Source organism: Cetorhinus maximus, chromosome 7 (assembly GCF_964194155.1).
Source record: "Cetorhinus maximus chromosome 7, sCetMax3.hap1.1, whole genome shotgun sequence".
NCBI lineage: Eukaryota > Metazoa > Chordata > Chondrichthyes > Lamniformes > Cetorhinidae > Cetorhinus > Cetorhinus maximus.
The window spans coordinates 30,032,581-30,055,144 of NC_135885.1; the positions used below are offsets into that span (position 1 = coordinate 30,032,581).

General features: G+C 44.3%; 1 protein-coding gene across 1 annotated transcript in view; it reads right to left on the reverse strand.

Moving 5' to 3' along the window:
* Positions 1-22,564, reverse strand: part of LOC144682690 (FRAS1-related extracellular matrix protein 2-like) — a 266,621-nt gene that overhangs the window by 176,214 nt on the left and 67,843 nt on the right. Inside the window, exon 3 of the mRNA XM_078545282.1 lies at positions 251-397. Coding sequence (XP_078401408.1) covers positions 251-397 — 147 coding nt within the window. The remainder of the gene's footprint in view (positions 1-250; positions 398-22,564) is intronic.

The following is a 22,564-nucleotide window of genomic DNA, read 5'->3' on the forward strand; positions in this document are numbered from 1 at the left end:
CCAAGACAGTTACTACAGAAAGCACAATAAAATGCACAGCCTGACAGAATTTATAAGTTTATAAATAACACTGACAGTGCTAAAGCCAGTACTTTGGAGATACCCATCTATGAAGAAATATATTAGATAAAATACATAGTGTATTATATGTTGACTCGATCAGCCAGTACTTTGTGGATGGGAAATGAAAGACAAATAATACAATCGCATATTATTTTGTAGCAATTTCTAGTTGCGGAGAGGTACTTACTAACAAATGAGGTTTCTCCCAGATATCCTCTGCGCTTCAATGAAACCTCCAGGAATTTAGAATTCTCATCTATTAGGTAGTACTCCTTTTCCAGAGAGATCCAAGCCCAGTTCAAACGGAATAGTTGATTCTTCAACTTATTACCACCTGCAGAACAATTGCCGACAGCACAAATTTAGACAAGGACCATGTGAGTAGTAAACAAGTCATTGCTGTATTTTGTGAAGATGAGGATAACATTTACAAAAGGGCCAATAAGTTAAAGGGGACAATCCCAGCACTGATGCCAGATTTGCCAGGTCAGTGAAGGGGCACCTCTTGTGCATGGGGTTGGCGATTGCCCAAGGCATTATAGATGCTTCCTGCCTGTTCCATTCTGCTGTAAAATTCTGGCACCCTCCGTCATTTCCTTAGGCTGCATTCAAACCCCTGCCCCCTCTACGTGACCCCAATTTTTGGTCTTCTGGAAAACTGCACGGGTCATCTGATTTAGGCACTGTCCTCCAGTCTTATACTCATCCCAAATGAGCTGGGAAGTGGGAACTCTAGGCATAAGGTGTCCCTGGTCTGATATGTTTGATTTTGTAAGGCTGAGCAGGTTTTCCAAGTTGAATTGGAACCTGGCATAATATCTGAGCCCTGGCCTTTCTCTTGAGTTCAGGTCACAGTCCGGGGAATGGCTAAGGAAATTCACAGGGCGTAAGATTGATCTACACCAGCAGCGCTAAACAGCTTGTAGCGCATAGCCAGCCGGTTTTCCACTGGGTCGCTTTTTGTTTTCTTGGAAAATATTGCCAAAATTTTGAATTCTAATTTCAAACCAAGTAAAAACAATGGTGAGAATTGGAAGTGAGTCTCCAAAAAGAGTTTGAGCTATTGTCCTGTGAACTTCAGTGGAAAGAAGATTGGGCTCAGTGAAAAATAAAATCGGCTGTTGATTCACTTTCCCTATCGCACTTCTGACATTGACCAGTTTCACCTCCATAGACTTAATATAGCTTGTATGTGATCTGGGAGAAGAATGGGACTCAAACTCAACAGATCTAACAACGTTTTATTATTCCATGATCTCCTATGCAATTTCAGTATGATGATTCTTGCAGCAGAGTTAATTTGGAAGCAAACAGTAGCAGCATAACTTTGTACTGAATAGAAAATTTTGAACCCTCACTCTAGACTGACACAAAGGTGCTCTTATGGTTTGACCCAACACATCACCGTATGTTACATATTTATTATGCTTTACATGATTATGCATTTGCATATAAATTATAGCAATTACTAAACAGAATTTCTCAGGTGTTTTCGGTAGGTCCTGCATCATTGTACTATGTGTAAATCCATGTTATTTTCCTTTTTCAATAATAATGCTTTCAAGTTCTTGAAACATGAAACCAAATCAAATATGGGGCTGGATTAACGCTGAGAGCGAGCCTCTGCTTTGCAGGCTTGCCTTGTTTTAATTTTTTGGGTGTAAGCCCTTTAATTAGTATCAGTCCCCCCTCACAGTGTTGCAGGCCAGAGGCCAGCAGCTCTGTGTCATAGCAGGATCGGTGGCCGCTGCTAGCATTGCGGGGGGCAGGGGGCCTGGGAGGTTGTTGGACAAGGCGGGAGGGTGGACGTGGGGGAGGCAAAGTTGCTGGGGGAGGGGGCAGGAAGGAGGCATCCCCCGCCCACCCCACCTTTCCCTGATCAACAGTCCACAGGATTAAACCTGCCATGCTACACACTGGGTGCAGGCGTCTCTTGCTGCCCGTTAAATCAGAGCGACGGCGGGATGAGGCCCTTAATTGGGGCATTAATTGTCCACTTAAGGGCCTCAATTGGGCCATTAGCAGCATTCCCGCTGTCTGCCCATCCACACCCACCATGATTTGACAAGCCTACCCGATGCCTCCCTGCCACCTGTAAAATCGTGGTGGGTGTGGGTGGGCAAGTGGCGGGCATGCCTCCAATGGCATGGTGCACTAATTTACAGGTTGCGTGCCTGTCTTCCTGCTCAATAACCAGAGGTCTCTAATGTGTGGGTTCAGGCAGTTCAAGCCTATAACGTTAGAGAGCTGGATATTCACGGGGTCAGGAACACTCAGTGGGCCTTTAAAAATGGCGCACGGGAGACAGATGAAGAAGTCCTGCCCCCCATTTCCCACCTATTCAATTGTTGTGGGCAGAGGGAAGGGGGCGGGCCCTTTCTAAGGGAAACCCGAGCTCAGCAGGGTCATTTTAAATTAGTGCTGAATTGAAATAGACTCAATTTTTACTGGTCCAAGGGCCTCAAGCCGCAGTATGAAATCACGAATAAGCAGATACTCTTGAATGGTGGGTAAGGTCTGTTTAAGGAGAAATGGGGTTTAGGTGGGGCGCATGAGCTTGCATAGAGGTGGCATGGGGTCTGTTGTGGTGGGGGAGGGGTTGAGAGGGTGTGAAGGGTGGGGGCTAGAGGGCCTAACGGCTTCGAAAGCAGCCATGATGAAGTCCCAGAGTGCCGTGCAAGCCTTATAACCAGCCCACCTCGCCACTCACCCACGTCCATGGCTGCCTAGGGTACGCTTCCACAGTCGGTTGGCCACGATTTGATCCTGCCTTGCCTCCCCAGAGTGAAAATTGGGTTTAATGGAGCCATTTAAACCAAGATGGATCTGCCCTGCTACCTGCCCAGTAATGAAAATTTGGCCCAAAGAGTCAAACTGAAACATGCAATGAAGTGCGGACTGTGTTATCAATCACTTGTATCTGAGGCTGTAATAGTTCATATTAAAATATTAAAAACACTGATCTATGATGACTACTTAAGAGATTACAATAAAACAAGGAGGGGAATGTATATTTGGCCAACACCATGTTGAAGACAAGTTAAACATTGCCCAGGACAAATCCATACCTCTGCCTATCACGACAATGCAGATACAGGCAGTGGTGTGGCGCTGAATAACGAAAGGCTTTTCCAAATTTAAATTTTTCGGAACAGGATTTGAAATGCCATTGCTGTCATTTATCAACATTCACAAAACAAACATTTGAGCTCATCTCCACACAGCCAATTGAATTATCGTGGAAAGCACCAGGACTGCTCCTTGCTGGAACCAAGAATCGAATGCCCAAACTTAATTTAGGTCCTCATTCAGGTTCAGCAGGTGTAATACACTGTGGTGCAATACTGGCTGTAGCCATAAAAGGAGGAGGACGTTTAGACTCTTAGAGGCAATACGAACCTTGAAGGGGCTGCCAAATAAAACCCAATGAGAAAGGTGTCAAAGGCATGCAAAATTTCTGGTGCACTGGAAAGAAATTATTAAAAGTGACAGCTGCAAATGAGTTCTGGAGAGTGCATTCATTTTTATCTGTCAAAAGTTGTCATTTTTCAACTCTGTGGTTTTTTTCCTATTTCTTTGATGAAATGGGGCATCTCCAGTCATTGAGCACATCCTGTCGTGCCATGGAAGGGTTAGCAGTAGTGTGCTTTCCAATACTTCAATTTACAGAGTATCAGCGAAAGAGCAGAACCTTACTGCAAATAGGTGTATGTGCTGCATGCACGCATACACACACTTCTTTAAATAAAGAGTATTTCAGAACTTCTGAATGTGTTAGAACAAGGTGGGGTGGTGGGTGGGGGGGTTCAGTACGAGTGATTGGGGTTGGGGTGTCAGTTGTATATTTAACCAGGAGTTAGACCTGTTCCTTTTCAGTCTAACAGTTCCTGGGTGGCTATTCAGGTAAGTAAGTTGGAACTCTCCAATGTCTCCGACTCTAAGCCCAGAGCTGGAGGCTTTTTTGGTGGGTGCCGGGGAGCTGGGGAATTACCCATCAGAAATTCAAACTTCCGGGGCAATTCTCACTGAGTCAGTGTGCTGGGACTTCCAAGGAGTCCTGTGGCGCATTTTCTGGGGTACATCCGGTCTCCGGCCATCCCGAGGCCGGGAGATCTGGGCCATTAATTTGCACTCAGCAATGCAAATAACACAACAAAGTAGAAACTTAGTGCAACAAAAAAAATCAGATAATTTGACTTGAAACAAAGAGGAATAGAGTTTACTCCCAATCAATCTCAGAAACAAGGCATTCGGGTTTCCGCTCTCTGTATAGTACACCACCTTTTCAAAACAAATAAAAAATGGAAAGCTTTTTAAGGGAAAGGCTACAAAGGTAACAGTATTTGTTTACAGATGTCCAGTCTTAGTTGATTGCTTCACAACTTAACCTGTATTTCTTTGATGTTCTTTAGTAGTCTTAGTGTTTGGACTGATAAAGACAGGCCCAAGTACACCACCCAATGTAATTACTATTCTATCTTCTAACTGCTCATTTACTGTGTTTATATGCATCAGTGTGCAGCTCTCAAACAAACTAACAGCTCATATGAAACCTGCCATGTAGTTTATTTCCCCCCTTCCTTCCCTTCTTGTCTTTCATATCCTCTTCCCTCCCCAATTTTCCCCTCACACTGATAAGTGCAGGGGTAAACAGATGAGATCAGCACAGAAACTCCACTTAAACTCAACAGCCTTAAAGAGACAGGAGAATGTAACGGTCAGTAATTTGTGGTCAGCAGTGAAGATATGGAGCTCGCCACAGAACTCGAACTAAAGTGTCCACTTAGTTAACCCGATCCACCTGCTGAGAGCTTCAGTGGGAAGGCAGGAGGATTCCACCACAATGTGCACCCCAGTGTTCCTCTGCAGCAAAGCCTAATGTGAGCATAAATGACAGAGAATGTGGTGCAGTGACTAGAAACCAGGCCCAAGAATCTGTCAAAACTAAGCTGATGCAGTACCTGTCATATGTATGTAGACAGAATTTTATATCAACTTTAATGGAATCATGGATAAATTTGAATAAAAATTTTTTTAAAAGCTGAATAAATTTGAAGAGAATCATGTTAAGAAAGTAATGGGCCATAATTTCCTTGGAGTGGAAATCAGCGTCAGATTGCCACTCTGTGCCCACTTACCTCACCAAATTTCTTCCGTGCCTGTCTTGCCTGACATTTAGACTCAGGCTGGACGAGAACCAGGCAGCGCAGCTGCCTCCGAAGTCCAGCACCGGCGAATTGAAGGAGGCCACGCCCCCTTTTTTTACGGCACTAGCTGCCGCAAACCGTGTAAGTTTAAAGGTCCAATTGAAATTGACAGGCCAGGGAGAAGGTAAGTGCCTAAAGTAAGTGGATAGGATTGGGGGCGTGGGGTGAGAGGGATTGGAGGTTGGGTGAGGATGAGGGAAGGGGGTTGGACATCGGGGGTGTGGTGGGGGGGTCAGACATCAGGGGGGTGGTGCGCTGGTGGGTGGGTGGGGGGGGGGGGGTCAGACATTCGGGAGGGGTGGGGAGGGTCAGACATTTGCAGGGTGGGGGGTTGGACATTGGGAGAGGGTGGGTGCGGACAGTCGGGTGGGCTGGGGGGTCGGGGGTGTTGGGGAGTCCCGTGGGGTGATCGGTCTGGGTCTTTACAATAATAACCCAGAAGTTAGAAGAGCTTTTACTTCTAACTTTTTCTGGTGTAACCCTGTCCGAACCACTTGAAATTTGCATTTTAAATTGCATTTTCGGATGGTTCCCAAAGCAGGGAAATTGCCCAGAGGAAGTTTGCAATTCTGGGCAATTGCCGTGTAAATGCATACCTGTGAAGTTCTGAGTGGGATTCCCCAGCGCATCTTTGGGGCATCCCCCAAACCTGATGCTGGGGAGCTCGAAAGTTACGGATCAATATAAATTTAATCCTTTAAAAAGTCAAACAAAAATTCAGAATCGCTCCCATAGCTGTTTTGACAGTTGAAATCATTATTCCAGTACCCATGTCCTCATTCAATATATGCAAACTGACAGAGGCTCTTTCTGCCCAGAAACACCAGCCCTAAAACGTTGTGGTGAGAAAAGTTCATTATCATTGGGCAATTAGCCCAAACTCACACCAATACCATGGGCAGGGTTGCCGGGTCGTCGGGCAGGTACAGCAGGTGGGCCCAGGAGCAGCCGGGAAACGGTCCACTGCCCGCAATCGGTCCCCAAATGCGATTTCACACTGGCTGGCCAATTAACGGCCAGCCAGTGTGAATAGTGCGCCGAGCACCTCATGCTGCCGGGGTGGGGGCGGGTGGAGTGCGAGCACAAAACTCTGCGCATGCACCGGGGAGCTTGCACTGAAAGCTCCCTGAAGGCAGGAGGCTGAAAAATATTAAAATCAACAATAAGGATTTTAAAAATCTGTAAAAAATTTCCCGACGCAATAACCCCAGCAGAATAAAAATTCTGCCCAAAAATTCATACTTATTTTTTATTTAATTAAGGCCGTAAGACATAGGAGCAGAAGTAGGCCATTTGACCCATCGAGTCTGCTCCGCCATTCAATGAGATCATGGCTGCTCTCATAATCCTCAACTCCACTTTCCTACTTTTTCCCCATAACCCTTGATTCCCTTACTGATTAAAAATCTGTCTGTCTATCTCAGCCTTGAATATACTTAACGATCCAGCCTCCACAGCCCTCGATGGTAAAGAATTTCACAGATTGACTATCCTCTGAGAGAAGAAATTCCTCCTCATCTCTGTTTTAAATGAGTGGCCCCTTACTCTGAGATTATGCCCTCTGGTCCTAGGCTCTCCCACAAGGGGAAACAACCTCTTAGCATCTACCCTGTCAAGCCCTCTAAGAATCTTATATGCTTCAATAAGGGTCGCCTCTTATTCTTCTAAACTCCAATGAGTACAGGTCCAACCTACTCAACTTCTCCTCATAAGAAAAGCCCTCCATCCTCGGGATCAACCGCGTGAACTTTCTCTGGACTACCTCCAATGCCAATATATCTTTCCTTAAATAAGGGCACCAAAACTGTTCGCAGTATTCTAGGTGTGGTCTAACTAGTGCCTTGTATAGTTTTAGCAAGACTTCCCTATTTTTATACTCCATTCCCTTTGAAATAAAGGCAAACATTCCATTTGTCTTACCTATTACCTACTGAACTTGTATGCTAGCTTTTTGTGATTCATGCACGAGGACACTCAAATCCCTCTGTGCTGCAGCTTTCTTCAATCTTTCTCCATTTAAATAATATTCAGCTCCTCTATTCTCCCTGCCAAAGTGCATAACCACACTTTTCCACATTATATTCCATCTGCCACATTTTTGCGCACTCACTTAACCTGTCTATATCTCTCTGTAGACTCTTTGTGTCATCCTCACCACTTGCCTTCCCACCTATTTTTGTGTCATCCACAAACTTGACGATAGTACATTCATTTCCCCCATCCAAGTCATTAATATATATTGTAAGTAACTGTGGCCCCAGTACTGATCCCAGTAGCACTCCAATAGTTACAGATTGCCATCCTGAAAATGACCCCCATATCCCAACTCTCTGCCTTCTATTAGTTAGCCAGTCCTCTATCCATGCTAATATACTACCCTCAACACCATGGGCTCTTATCTTATTAAGTATCCTTATGTGTGGTACCTTATCGAACGCCTTTTGGAAATCCAAATTCTCAGTCCACTCCAGCCAACTCTGCCCTCATTCCTTTGTAATTACCCTTATTTAAATTTAGCACAGTCATTTCCAAACTAAGTTTCTCACTTTCAAACTGAATGCTAATGTTATGGTCACTGTTTCCTTGAGGATTTTTTACTCTGAGACCATTTATTAAACCCGCCTCATTACACATTACCAGATCCAAAATAGCCTGATCCTTAGTTGGATCCATCACATATTATTCTAGGAAACTGTCCTGAATACATTCTATGAGCTGAATTTTCCCCATGTTGCGCTACCTGTGCGGGCGGGGGGGAATCCCAAAATCAGGAGTGCGTTCTTTCGCGCATGCGCACGAAAGAGCACACTCATCTCCCTGAGGCTAACTGCTGCCTCAGGGAGATCGGCTCAAAATGTTAAAAACCTAAAAATAGAAAAATAAAATTTCCCTAACGTGTACCCTCATGTGACACGGTCACATAAGTTGGGACATGTCCATAATTTTTACAAAACGTTTATTAAAATTTTTAAAAACCTACATGAAACCTAATCCCGCCCGTGGGTGAGGTTTCATGCTTTTTCTAGTTCATGCCGGGGCTCTTGGCCTGCCCACCAACTTTACTTACTTAATTGACCTTGTCAATGGCCTCAATTGGCCATTGATAGGTCGGTGGGTGCACAGCTGATTTCGCTGCGCCCCTGCCTTCCTGAAAATTTAAATGGGGCCCGGTGATGTCGGGAGCTCCCCCCCGACGTCACCGCACATCATTTTACACATCAGCAAGCAGGCCCCGCCCCCCCCTCACCGATGGGAAAATCCTGCCCTATGAATTCCTGCTCGTGGCTACCTCTGCAAATTTGATTTTCCCAATCTACATGAAGATTAAAGGCACCCATGATTAATATACAGCCTTTTTTTTTTACATACCCTCATTATTTCCTGATTTATTCTCTGTCCAACAGCATAGCTATTTTAGGGGGCCTATAAACTATTCCCACCAGCGTCTTCTTCCCCTTGTTATTTCTTACCTCCACCCATATGGATTCCACAACTTTCGATCCAAGATCATTTCTTGCTATTGTACTTATTCCATCTCATACTAACAGAGCTACCCCACCACCCTTTCCTCCCTGCCTGTCCTTTTGAAAAGTCACATACCTCTGAATATTTAGTTCCAAGCTTTGATCTCCTTGTAACCATGTCTTCCTAATGACTATAAGATCATACCCATTAACTTCTATTTGTGCCATTAATTCATTTATTTTGTTCCGAATACTATGGGCATTTAAGTAAAGAGCCCCCTTTTCCCCCCCTTTGACTCTATTTGCCGCTTTTTTAATGTTTGTACACTCTGTCCCTTTCTGTCACACTCTGGGTATCATTACCTAAGTAGCTGCCCTGCACTGCCACCATATCCTTTGCTTTGTAAGCCTACCTATCCCCTCTCCAGAAAGCAACTGCTCCCATTGGTGGAAGGGTTGAGAACCAGAGGAGGTTATCGATTCAAGGTGAATGATAGAAGAGCCAAAGAGGGCCTGAAGAAATCCATTTTATGCAGTGTGTAGTTAGAATCTGGAATGCACTGCCTGGCAGCGTGGTGAAGGCAGATTCAATCTTAGGTTTCAAGAATTGGTTAACTACCTGAAGAGAAAAAAAAGTTGCATGTTTATGAGGTAAGTCTGCAGAATAGGACAAGCTGAATTGTTCTTGCAGACAGACAGCACAGACATGATGGGTCACATGGTCTCCTTCTGTGCTGTAACCATTCCATGGTCCTGTGAGTTCTGTATTATCTTTCTTGCCCTACCTAAATTCCTGATTGTCCATCTTAAAAATACAGCTAACTGAACTCCAAGCATTTCACTTGTCTAAAGGCAGGCTTTCCCTGCCTCTGTACTACCTAAAACCTGTCACGTTGGTGTCAACTTTTGTTTGACTATAATCCTGTGAAACTCCTCAAGCCATTTTCCAATGTTAACTGTGTTATATAAATAGAAGTTGTTGCTGTTACTGACATAGCTACTATTCCTCTAGGGTGACTTAAGCTAAAACTTCAATAATGGCATGCTGGAGAATAGAGAAGTGGCATTTAATTTTGTTCAATAGTACTTTTCAAACTGCTGCAGAAAGTAAGAGTTTCAAGTGCTGAATCTACCATTCCTCACCTTAACTCTTGCACACATTACAGGCTGATTAAATAAGGGATATTTAAAAGACACTCAAAACATTCTTTACTTTCTAATTTTCTTCTTTCCCCCGCTCCCACCCTAAAACAAACTGCAGCTATTTCCCCCACCCTGCCCTCCACAAGACCCTGTCCAACCACGGCAGGTGGATGTGAAAGCAGTGATGCTGGGATTCTTCAAATCCATGATTATTTAATTGGAAAGTGGTTGCTATAAACAGGAGACTACCAGGCTGCCTGCGACTAAACCCTCTTAAAATTTCCTGAGACAACAGAACAATACATTGAAAGCCCAGTGTAGAATCAATGACCCTTTTTGAAATGTTTGAACTCATTTTATTGAAATAATGGGCAGGATTTTCCCATCGGCGAGCAGGGGGGCGGGGCCCGCTCGCTGACGCGTAAAATGGCGCGTGGTGACATCGAGCACAACTCCCGACGTCACCGCGCCCCTTTTAAATTTTCAGGTAGGCGGGGGCGCAGCAGAATCTGCTGTGCACCCACCGACCTGTCAATGGCCAATTGAGGCCATTGACAGAGTCATTCAACTAATTATTAAGGTTGGCGGGCAGGCCAGGAGCCCCGGCGGGAATTAGAAAAAGCATGAAACCTCATCCACGGGCGGGATGAGGTTTCATGTAGGTTTTTAAAAATTTTATTAAAGTTTTTAAAAAAATTATGGGCATGACCCAACTCATGTGACAGTGTCACATGAGGGGACATGTCAGGGAATTTTTTTTCCTATTTTTAACAGTACAGCCGATCTCCCTGAGGCTGCACTTAGCCTCAGGGAGATGAGTGCGTTCGTCCGTGCGCATGCGCGAAAGAGCACACTCTCAGGTTTAGGGATTCCCCACCCCGGGCAGCACAGGGAGTGCATAGCGATTCCGTGCAGACGTCACACTGGGTGAGCTTTAATTGGCCCGCCCATGTAAAATGGCGCCGCGCCCTCGATTGGGGGGCGCCGATTGGAGGTGCGCCTGTGCACGCCCGCACTTGAACTTCACCCCCGACGGAGGGAAAATCCTGTCCAATGAATAAAAGGGAACACATTATAGCCAAAATATATTAGGCAACATGGGTTGGTCGTTTAACACACAGGGGAGAATGTTTTCTAAGGCGTGTGGGCTAGGTGGGAGCGGGCACAGAGCTGATTGCTGCCCGTGTGCCGCCATTTTACACGGGCGGGCCAATTAAGCCCCACCCAGCGTAATGGGCGGCCAGTAGCGCTCAGCGCTATCTGTGCGGGCGGGAGGAGGGGCGGGGGGGAGGAGTCGAGGCCTGCGCTCTTTCACTCATGCGCGCGAAAGAGCACAGCAATCTCCCTGAGGCATGGAGCTGCCTCAGGGAGATTGAGTGGGTTATAAAGCTTTTTAATAAAAAGCCTCCGCGTGCCGACAGCAAAATTCTGCCCATAATTAAAGTTTACAGGACATGAATCTTTTACTTCAAGTGAAGAAAAATGTAATTCAACATTACATGCTACAGAGGAATTTCAATGCTTCAAAAGCTACATTGAGTTTTTCCTAAAGCAACACACTCAAATGCAGTAGGATCATTAATCATTTTTCCGAAACACTGGAATGACAGTGTTACTGCTTTATTACTCCATGCCTAAAGTGTGTATTGTTTTGCTCATTCCACACTATTCAAGAGCCAAGAACGTAATTCAGAAATGCATATTAAATTGCGAGAGTGTGCTGTGTTCGAAGCACCCAATAACTTCAAATCAGCTTTGCTCCTATTCCCATTTATAGCAATTTCCACAGCATTGTTTAATATAAGATGGGATGCATTGTATGGTCTGTGACTTTTCACAAGGCCAAAACTGTTTTATGCTTTTACACTCAGTAACCTGATATTTAAATCATTTTAGGCCTGTTCTATCTCATGCTTCAAGCAGAGAACAATAGAAAATGGCATGTATGTGTTACGTAGATTTTCCTGCTGACAATTTCCAGGCATTTTTTTTGATTCGTTCATGGGATTTAGGCATCACTGGCTGGGCCAGCATTTATTGCCCATCCCTAACTGCACTTGAGAAGGTGATGATGCGCTGCCTGCTTGAACCACTGCAGTCCATGGGCAGAATTTTGCCGTCGGCAATCAGGGGGCGCCCCGCCGACGCGTAAAATGACGCGGGATGACGTCGGGCGGAACCTCCGACGTCATCCTGGGCCATTTAAGTTTTCAGGAAGGTAGGGGCACAGCAAAATCAGCTGTGGGCCCGCCAACCTGTCAATGGCCAATTGAGGCCATTGACAGGATCAATTACACAATTAAAGGACCTGCCTGTCCAACCTTAAGGTTGGCGGGCAGGCCAGGAGCCCCAGTGGCAAATAGATAAAACATGAAACCTCATCCACCGGCGGGATGAGGTTTCATGTAGGGTTTTAAGAAGTTTAATAAAGTTATTATGTAAATTATGAACATGTCCCATCTCATGTGACATTGTCACATGAGGGGGACATGTTAGGAAATGTTTTTTTCTATTTTTCAAAGTGTAAGCGATCTCCCTGAGGCAGCACTTAGCCTCAGGGAGATGTGCGCTCTATTGTGCGCATGCGCGAAAGAGCGCACTCTTGCTTTTGGGGAATCCCTCACCCGCACAGGAAGCACATAGCGCTTCCCGCCTGATGTCACACTGGGCAGGCCTTAATTGGCCCGCCCATGTAAAATGGCGGCGGGGCCCGCTTCTCCGGCGGGGATCGGCTCCCCGCCCTCCGGAGATCAGGTCGGGCCCACCCGCCCGACAGGCAGAAAATTCTGCCCCATGTGTTGTAGGAACACCCATAGGGCTGTTAGGGAGGGAGTTCCAGGATCTTGACCCAGTGATGGTGAAGGAACAGCAATATAGTTCCAAATCAGGATGGTGTGTGGTTTGGAAGGGAACTTCAAGGTGATGGCGTTCCCATATATCTGCTGCCCTTGTCCTTCTAGGTGGTACAGGTCGCAGGATTGAAAGGTGCTGTTGAAGAAGCATTGATGAGTTGCTGCAGTGCATCGTGTACATGGCACACACTGCTGCCACTGTGTGTCGGAGGTGGAGGGAATGAATGTTGAAGGTGGTGAATGGGGTGCCAATCAAACGGGCTGCTTTATTCCGGATGGTGTTGAGCTTCTTGAGTGTTATTGGAGCTGCACTCACCCAGGCAAGAGAAGAGTATTCCAATTTAAAAACACAGCAAGTATTTAACACCCATTTGAATGCAGAAAACTAGGTACAAAAGGTAGAATCAAAAATATTACTGCAGATTTCAATGTCACAAACTAAAATTTTATTTTTGGAAAAGTAAGAATAAGTTGCCTCTGATTTGTCACTCCTGCTGCCCACCATCCACATATGGCAGGTCGAATCACAATTTTTTTTTGACATAAATCTGACTTTTAAACCTCACAGCTTGCATAAAGTGTGTTTGTAGAATTTGATATCTTCTCAAAGGACAATGAAAGTCACAGGCCAGATAACCCCACAATTGACACTGCCACAGGGTTTTGATTGTCTGATAAAGACAGGCAGGCCACACTTAGGCAGTCCTCCAAATCTAGCAGTCACAGTTTTGATATAATGGTTTCAACAAAAGGTTAGACTAAACCCAAACGCTGGAAAAAAGACAGATGGATTTAAATCAACTAAAATTAATTCACAGACGATGTTTTTAAAATAGGCGTTCTAGTTAACAGCACTTCAGTCATTTTACATGGTTCAATATGTTCTGCATAAAATAGCAGTCTGTCATTTTAAGGTTAATGGAAACTTTGGTGAAAGGTTTGACATAATTCTAGATTTTGTTTCTCTTACAAAAATATTAAAAAGGAGCGATATCAAACGAAAAGTACAAAACAACTTCTGAATCTAATCATAGCGACATCCTAATTTTACAAATCTTAAAAGTTTCCTCCCTTCACGCAATAGAAAATACTCCATTCAATATCTTTATCTTGGTATAATTTTTTTGTATACTTAAACTGAACCACGGATTCAAATGTTGTTGATTTGCATACTTGTGGCCATTGCCGTCATTTTCAGTCATGGACAGAAACTGAACTCATTTTGAATATAGAGTAATGTTGGAAAATCAGGCCAAATGGAATCTCTGGCACAGTTAAAGTTCATGTATTATGCTATTGAGGGAACGATTACTATTACAGTAACAAAAGTTGATCAGCAAAAAATGCTGCATTGGAACTTTAAAAAAGTAATTTTCATCTATAATAATAACGCCCTTTAAAGATACTTCCTAAAAGGATTACTGCAACAAATGGGCATCGCACTTTGTTTACAAACAGGAATTTCTCTTTTGTTTGGAGGAAATTCCTGCCAACATATAGTCATTTGAACAGGAGGTACTGAAAAGGTTACAGATTACTCAGGTGATACGAGTTGCTGTCCCACCAATTCCAGGGAGTAGCTTCTTGATAAATGAATGATAGAAAACTTCAATATGATCATTCCACAAAGCAAATACCCAATCTCCCCCAAGTTATAAGGGCAAATTGACTTGCACATCCACTCACCCCGTGTTACTGAATAGGTTCTAAAACTCGCAGACTGGGGTTCATCTGTTTCATATTAGGTGAATTACAGCTTCATTTTATTTAGGTAACAAATAACAAAAGGTACACTCCCATTTTTGATCTGTGGGTTCCAAAGGCAACTTTGGCTATGTGCAGCCTGGACGGTTTCCAATATCAAACATTTTGCTTCTTCAGCTATCTCCTTTCTGCTTGTTCCCTAGATTAACTGTAGTACATGAAACCATTCCAGTTAGTGGGATGGAAGATACTGCCTTTTTTCACAGTGAAAGCCAGAAGCATCATGATTTGCGCCAATGTGGACGAACAAGACTTTTATTTCATCTTTTCTTCCCCAACATGACTCATTTCACATTTTTCTGGAATTAACAGCTTTTAGGGGGGAAATAAATAAATGCATAAATAGTAAATTTCAAATGCGATTATGCTCAACCCATTTAGTCCAATATGGAATATCAAATAAAGGTGGATAATCTTGCAGTTTTATTGGAATTTTGCTTTGGGCCATAATATGCTTATACATGGCTAAAATAGAAAATTTGAAGAGCTAAATTTGTCTATTACGATCTTTCATGACCACTGTTCGTGCTAAAATGTGATCAAATGGTAGGAGGTAAAATTCAACCTGAACAAGTTGGGCAAAAGCTGCCTAGTTGCCTCCTAAAACCACAGCTTCTTGAACAGCTTCAACTGTTGAGAACAATCCCAACTCATCCAATATGAAGCAGCCTGTCACTTGACCCCAAAGCAGAAGAATGTAGAGTATAATATCCATAGTTAGTATAACAATGATTTGCATTTAAGTAAAGCTCCTCAAATACAGGAGCCGGAAGTAAACTAAATTCAAGTGGGATGGGGGACACTTGGTCATTGTCACAAATGCAGTTTTATGAGTGATTTTGAAGGTGGTGAGGGGAAACACGGAAAGTGATTTTGGGAGGAGGGCAGAGCATTATTGCTGAAGGATCAGTCTTTAATGGTTCTTTTTGGGCGGGCTGCAGATGTAATTGGAATCAGAAGAATAAAGTGTGTGGGATGGCAAATTATGGGATGGCGATGCAAGACAAGGGACGGATTTGAAAATGAATATTGTCATCTTGAAGCATGTTCACCCAGGCAAAGGAAGCCAAGTCAACGTGACTGGGTAAGCATAATATACATGATGAGAATAGGGGGCTTTTAATAAGATGCAGCTTGGATTAGAGATCTGCATTAATTGAAGTTTGTTACGGGTGCAATCAGTAGGGGCAGGAAAGGAAAGCACTACCAAAACTAACTTTAAGAAAATGAAGGGGTGAACGAGATTCCAACTGAATAGAATACAAGGCAGAGGTACAAGCAATGCTTGAGATAGAAGAATGTATCCTGCATGGTGCACTGAATATGGTACAGAAAGCTCAGCTCAGAACTGAACAGAACATTCAGGTTAACAACTAAACAGACACAGCCTCAATGAGCAGACAAGAAGGTTGATAGAGCTGGTGCTGAAAAAATGCAAGTACCAATAAGAGCAGAGTAGGCAGGTTCCAGTTTTGTCAGTTTTGAGTATTAGGGCATTATGATGAGTGAATTATTCAGCACTTGAGATTGGACAGACAATAGGCTACCATAAATTGGGCTGTAAAAATTAAATAGGAATTGTTTAAAACAGGACTCACTTGTGACAGCACTCTAAGCATTAAGAGGATTAGATGCCTTCAAAAGGGCACAAAATTTGACCCGTCTTGCTTTTATTTGCAAATAGTTTTGCCCGTAGGCAGCATTCAGTGCCATTCTTGGCTCAATGATCAGTGGGAAGAAGCAAGTGAAGGGGAAAATGGCCAGGATTTGAGGTGACCAGCTCCATTTCCTACATCATTTCATCATGCTTCCTAGTAGAATGATCAAAGAATTGGAGTAATTGGTGTCCGCAGGCTAGACTGTTCTGCTCTCCTGCCCTTTGCATTCTGTTGAATGATGCTTTTGTAAGGTTTATGTGGAACAGATTTTCAGCATTCTTTTCCAAAAGTAAGAGGAACCACCTGGCTGCATGAAATTTCACTCATATAATTAGCCAAATTTATCGGATCTCTGACAATGTGTTCCTGTATTTTTGCTTTGGGTTCATCTTAAATGAGAATAATCTGAGAAATTCATAACATAGGTTTCAGATACTGCAGCAGAATGTGCTGTGGATAAACAATGTGCTGCCATAGTATTTTTGATGAGTGCTTTTCCAGGACAAATGCAGTGCATGATATTCTTCAGTGCCATACAGTCTTGGGAGGTCCCAAGTGCCTCTGCAGTTCGGCAGGGTTATATATACACTACAAATTCCATTAGTGTTTCTAAACAAGGAAGGGGAAAGTTGACCAAGGGTCTTGCCATCCAGTGACCTCTCCCGGAAGAGTACTTCTTGTGCAAGGACAGGCTGTGAAGGCTTGCTGACACTCACTTTGCAGAATCACAAACAAAGAACAAACAATTTTTTTTCGTGAGGTATCAGAGAGCTGTCAGAGCCCTGTCAGATCAGCACTTTCATGAACAAAGTGGAGCCAGCTAGTGAAAAAAGTATGAGGGGGCAGGATCTTCCCCCCCTTTGGGGGGGGGGGGGGAGGTTTGTGTGGGAGCGAGTGGGCAGGTTCCTGATCGGTGCCCCTGGTTAGGGGTGCGCTGCTATTTTACATGGGCGGGCCAATTAAGGCTCGCCCAGCATGACGTCCACCAGGAAGCACTATGTGCTCCCCGTGCGGGCGGGCTGTGGTGGGGGGTGTGGATTCCCTGAGCAAAAGAGCGCACTGATTTCCATGAGGCAAAGTGCTGCCTCAGGGAGATCGGCTCAGGTTTGAAAGTTTCAATAGAGAAGGGGAAAAAAATTACTGACACGTCCACTCATGTGCCACTGTCACCATGAGCTGGGACATGTCAATTTCTTTTATTTAAACATTTCATAAAAATTTTAATACCCTCATGAAACCTCATCCCGCCCCTGGATGAGGTTTCATGTTTTTTCAGAAGCCTGCTTGGGCTCCCGGCCTGCCTGCCTACCTTAAGGTTGGACGGGCACGTCCATTAATCATGTTAATTACGTTTTTTAATGGCCTTAATAGGCCTTTGACAGTTCGGTGGGTGCGCAGCTGATTTGGCTGCACGCCTGCTGAACTGAAAATCTAAATGACGCGGGGTGACGTCGGGGGGCACGCCCGACATATCCCCGCATTGGCGAGCAGGAGTTGCCTCTCTGGATCCCACCATATTCCATTTTAATCTGCTCTTCTGAACATGCAGCATGAGTATCTGCTAAAAGCCAGCGGGATCCTTCTTTAAATAAGCAGATTGGAGTTCATTGGCATTATAGACCACAAGCATCAGCTGTGGCTCAATTGGTATCACTCTTGTCTCCAAGTCAGAAGGTTCTGGGTTCAAGTCCCACACTGGTACTTGAGCAGAAAATTTAGACTGATGCTCCAAAGTGCACTGTTGGAGGTGCTGTCTTTCAATGAGATGTTAAATCAGGCTGTATCTGCCCTCCCTGGTGGATGTAAAAGATCCCATGGCATTATTTCAAAGAAGAGCAGGGGAGTTATCCCTGGTGTCCTGGCAAATATTTATCCCTCAATCAACATCACAAAAACAGATTATCTGGTCATTGTCACGCTGCTGTTTGTGGAAGTTTGTTGTGCGCAAATTGACTGCCATGTTCCCTACTTCACAACAGTGACTACACTTCAAAACCACTGTAAAGCATTTTGAGATGTCATGAGGTCTTGAAAGGTGCTATAATTGCAAGTTTTTCTTTTTTGTAAACTGCAATTTTAGCTATGCTCTGAGCAGGGAAACCATGATGACTTTCAGCCAGATGATAACAGCAGCAAAAGGATCCAGGATGAGAAGTCCACACAGCTATGTTCCTTTTCAACTTTCTTGTGGGGCCAGGAGTGCACCTCTGGGTCCCTATCCAGGAGTCTTCCCCAGCCCTAACGTATGATCTTCTCAAAACCCTAGACCCTAGGCCCACACCTCCATGACTAACTTCCTTGTGGTGTGTCTCCCTCTAGTACTAGTCAGCAAACTCCTGCCATATGGATCCCTGCTCCTGCTCACCGGCAAGTAGCTGCTTCCCATCTGTTTCTGCAGGCAGCTGACTGGTGGCGTCCAAATGATGTCTGGGACTAAAATTGGTGAGATCAAGGGTTGGCATTCACCCTGTCCCCATCTTCCCAAATCCTGACCCAAGTTAAAATTCACCCTTTTGTACCAGGATCAGTAGGTAAATCGATATTTCTACTTAGAAAACTCCTATGATAGCAATTTAACCAGCTCACCTTAATTCAAATTTTGGAAGTCACCCACGTTCATTCAAAGTTAGAGCAGTGATCTGTTCAACAAGACCACTGCAAGGGTAAGGAACCAAAATCCACAGTCAGGCCCAACAACTTCCACAATGACAGTTCCCAAGCAGATTTGCATTTCCACAGTGTGTACAGACATGTTATTAGTTCATATAAACTGGAGGGGCTGAAAATGAGCAACACAACCCATTGATACAGCTACATTTACATAATCACACTATAAAAACTAATTTGCATCAGATTCTATCATGAGCGGAATCGTCCCAGATTTGCACTAGGCGCAGTAGCGGGTGGGAAAAAGAATGTTTTACCTGCCAGCCGCAATGGTGGCTTTTCACACCGTATCGTCCCAATCCCGCCTCATTAATCATGCTTCCCCAGGAAACACGGTGTTTCGATGGGGGGCGGGCTCTCATTTGCCCGCCATGCCATCACCTCGTCACTTCCTCATGCCCAGTGCCACATTTAAAAGTGCAGCCACGTACACACCTCTCAGTGCTTCTGCATGGAAGACATGGCCCCGAAGGCAGTAAGACTGCAGCACCCCCCAATTCAGTGAAGCATCCCTGGAACACCTTTTGGACACCATGGGGGCCCGTCGTGATGTCCTCTAACCCTGCTCTGGCCGCAGGAGGTCCAGCTATCTCACCACTTTGGCTTGGTATGCAATAGCAGTGGTGATCAGTGCCGATGCTGCATAGAAGAGGTTCACCATCCAATGCAGAAAGAGGATGAATGATCTCATCCATGCCACCAGGCTAAGGCAACATCTCGTCACTCTAAACTCACACACTCAAGCCTATCACATATTCACTGGCAACTCACTCACTGCCAGCTCAAGGGACATCACCACTCGCTTTCTCACACACACCCTCACACCTCCGTGTGGCCTCATCTCCTCTGCCCACACCATCTTGAGGCCACTTTCACAAATCAACTTGTGCCCCCACACACACCCTGGGATACTCCCCTTCCCCAGTAGAGCCCTCGCCCTGCAGTCTCTTCCCTCGCTTGAGGCCACTTCTCTCCCTACCCCAATCAAGCACTTGCCCTGCAGCCAATGAGAAGCCACCCCTGCCTTATAGCTGGTCTGGTTAGTATAGACCTGCCCCTGAGCCCCCTTAAAAGTGATGTGGTGCTGCCTGTGAAGTCTGGCGCTGATGACTGCAAATGCTGCCCAAAGCAAGGTAGGCAAACAAACCTTGAAGTTCTGAGCAAAGTGCAGCTTGGCAGGTGCATGTTGCTTATGTTCAGTTGTGAAACAGACATGCTCGGAAGATCCAGCGTGGGGGGGATGACTCCGGCAAGCTGGGCTTATAATAATATGCAGATGTATTAAAACGAGGTTCCCGACATCTGATGGTGGGAAACATGGCCCGCCATTGATGAGCAGAGTGGACGATTGCAAACTGGTTTCACGGCATCGTGAAACCGGTTTTTGGCCGTCTTGCCATATTGTCCGCTCATGCCGCCTAACACGCCTGCTGCCAAGGGAAACAGAAAATTCCACCCCGTGTTCCTCTTCTCTCCTGGCCATGTTGGTAATTTTAGTGAAAAAGCTGGCTTGACCCTAAAACTGGAATTCCTATTTTTTGGCTGAAATGATTGACTGGAGGAATGTTATCTGCCTTGCCCCGTTTCCTTGCCTTAGTCCAAATGTCAAGCATCTAATTCCATAATTTTCCGTTGTCCCCCTTCCCACAATAAAAGCTTCCTTTTCAATTCTTGCTTATACTGGAGGAAAGTTTAAGTCACCGGTTTGAGTAACCTGCCACAAGTGACCTTTCACTATTCTATGGTTCATCTTGTATCAGTTTTCTGTTCCATGTGTGCAGTAGTATCTATTATAGATCTAACATAAAGGAAAACCAAAACACACATTATGACATTAAGAAAGTGGCTCAGATGTTTTTTGTAACACGATACATGCTCCAGGAATAATGTACCTCTAACTTCAAAGAACTAAAAGGGGCATTATCATTTTTACAAGTGCATCTTGTTGTTAGGTAAGCTGCATGACAACAATCATTGTTTAAAAAGGTGAATGTTGACCACGTGCCAAAAAAAACCCATCATAATTCTTTGACTAGTTTATGAAGATACAAAAGTGATGACTGCAGTTTAGAAGATAATCAAACAAACTAAAATCAGAAACGTACCACCAGAGTTGCCTACCCATAAACCAGTGCAATAAGCAATTGCACACTGCATCTTACAGTAATGACACAAATTTAATATATTTCAGATTCGAGTCATTGGATGTTTACATCTTTTCTATCAAATGGATATTAAAAGTCTGATCCGGAAACCCTTTTCTTTCAGTCTCTTTTAAGTCGACCTCTGGCAAACATTGGTGGACCAAGTTCCTTTCAAACCAGGCACAAGAGTAAAAATAGGTATCTTGTTAATGCAATTTTTGTTTTAAAATGGCATCTCAAAGGAACAGGACTTTCTTTATGTCTTCAGAATATTTTAAGAACTGAAGTTTGAATATAAAGTTTATTGTACACAGTCTGTTGGGGTAATTTTAGGCAAGAAAAGATGTTTAATTGACATTTATAAAAACTGACAGGAACTTTTGTAAGAGTGGATTTACACAGGAAGTCGGACTCAACTTGGAACAAATTAAAACACTCAACTGGTAGTTCTTTCTGCAATACCTACCAGTGGTGACAAGTCAAAAGATGTTATCTATGAGGTATTCAACATCAATGCTCTTTTATGTACACAGCTAGTCTTAATTAAAGGGTTAGCACTATGAAACTCATGAACCAGGTAATCAGAACTTGGCATCCAGGGCTTTCCATCTGATTGAACAACAGGTTCCTGCCTACTGCTTTTTCTTTATACCTGATCTCAATGCTCCATTAAGATGACATACAGGCTTTGAACAAACTTTTCTTACTTGTCAGACTAAGTTGGCAGAAGGTTACTTCACAGAAACTCTTGAGTTGATCTATTTTGTAATGGCTGATGACTAACAGGTCATGTTTAGTGAATTACTTTAATACAGAGTGGTAATAGGATTCTTACTGTGTCAAGAATTTGCCATGAAACAAGTTTATCTTCTCGTCAGCTCTTGGGCAGAAATTCCAATGATAGTTTACCTGAGGAACAGGTTTAAGAAGCTTAAGGCTAAATGTTGTTAGTCTTTGTGGCAAACAACATCAATACTTTTATCTGGTGTAAAGGCAATACACTGTACAAACTCAGGGAAGTTCCTGCCTGCCTGCTCTGTAAAACACACAACCCTCATCTCTCTGCCACCCTCCCTAAACTGCCCAAACCCTCCCTGCCCAATACCCCAGACTTACCAGGCTCCAGGATCCTTAGGTCTTCTTCTTGGACCTGCTTGCAGTGCCGGCAACGCCCACTAATGCGCTCTTGGCACTGCCAGGACTGCTGGAGGTGCTGGCCAATCTGATTGGCCGCTGCTCCCAAGGGCTGGACTTCCTCCCCAATGAGGGGCGCAAGTCCCACTGCAGGTTATTTAGCTCACCCCCAGTGTGTCATGGCAATAAGGCAGGCTGACGTGGAGCGACTCAGCTCCCACGCTGACTTTGCTTCTGGGGTGGGGGGTTTGGTGAGCCGTCCACCCCTCTGTGACATGCTGCCCCAGGCATCTATAAGTACAACTTATGAATACATTAATCCAATAGCACAATACCTGTAGCCTTAAATTTCCTTAAGCTTATTTTTGAGTTATTAATGATATATCAAAATGTCCAATGATATCTCTTTCCTTTTCATACAGTCTAGTAAAAAAGTATTTGAGTAGAATCTACCACAGAACTTAAAAT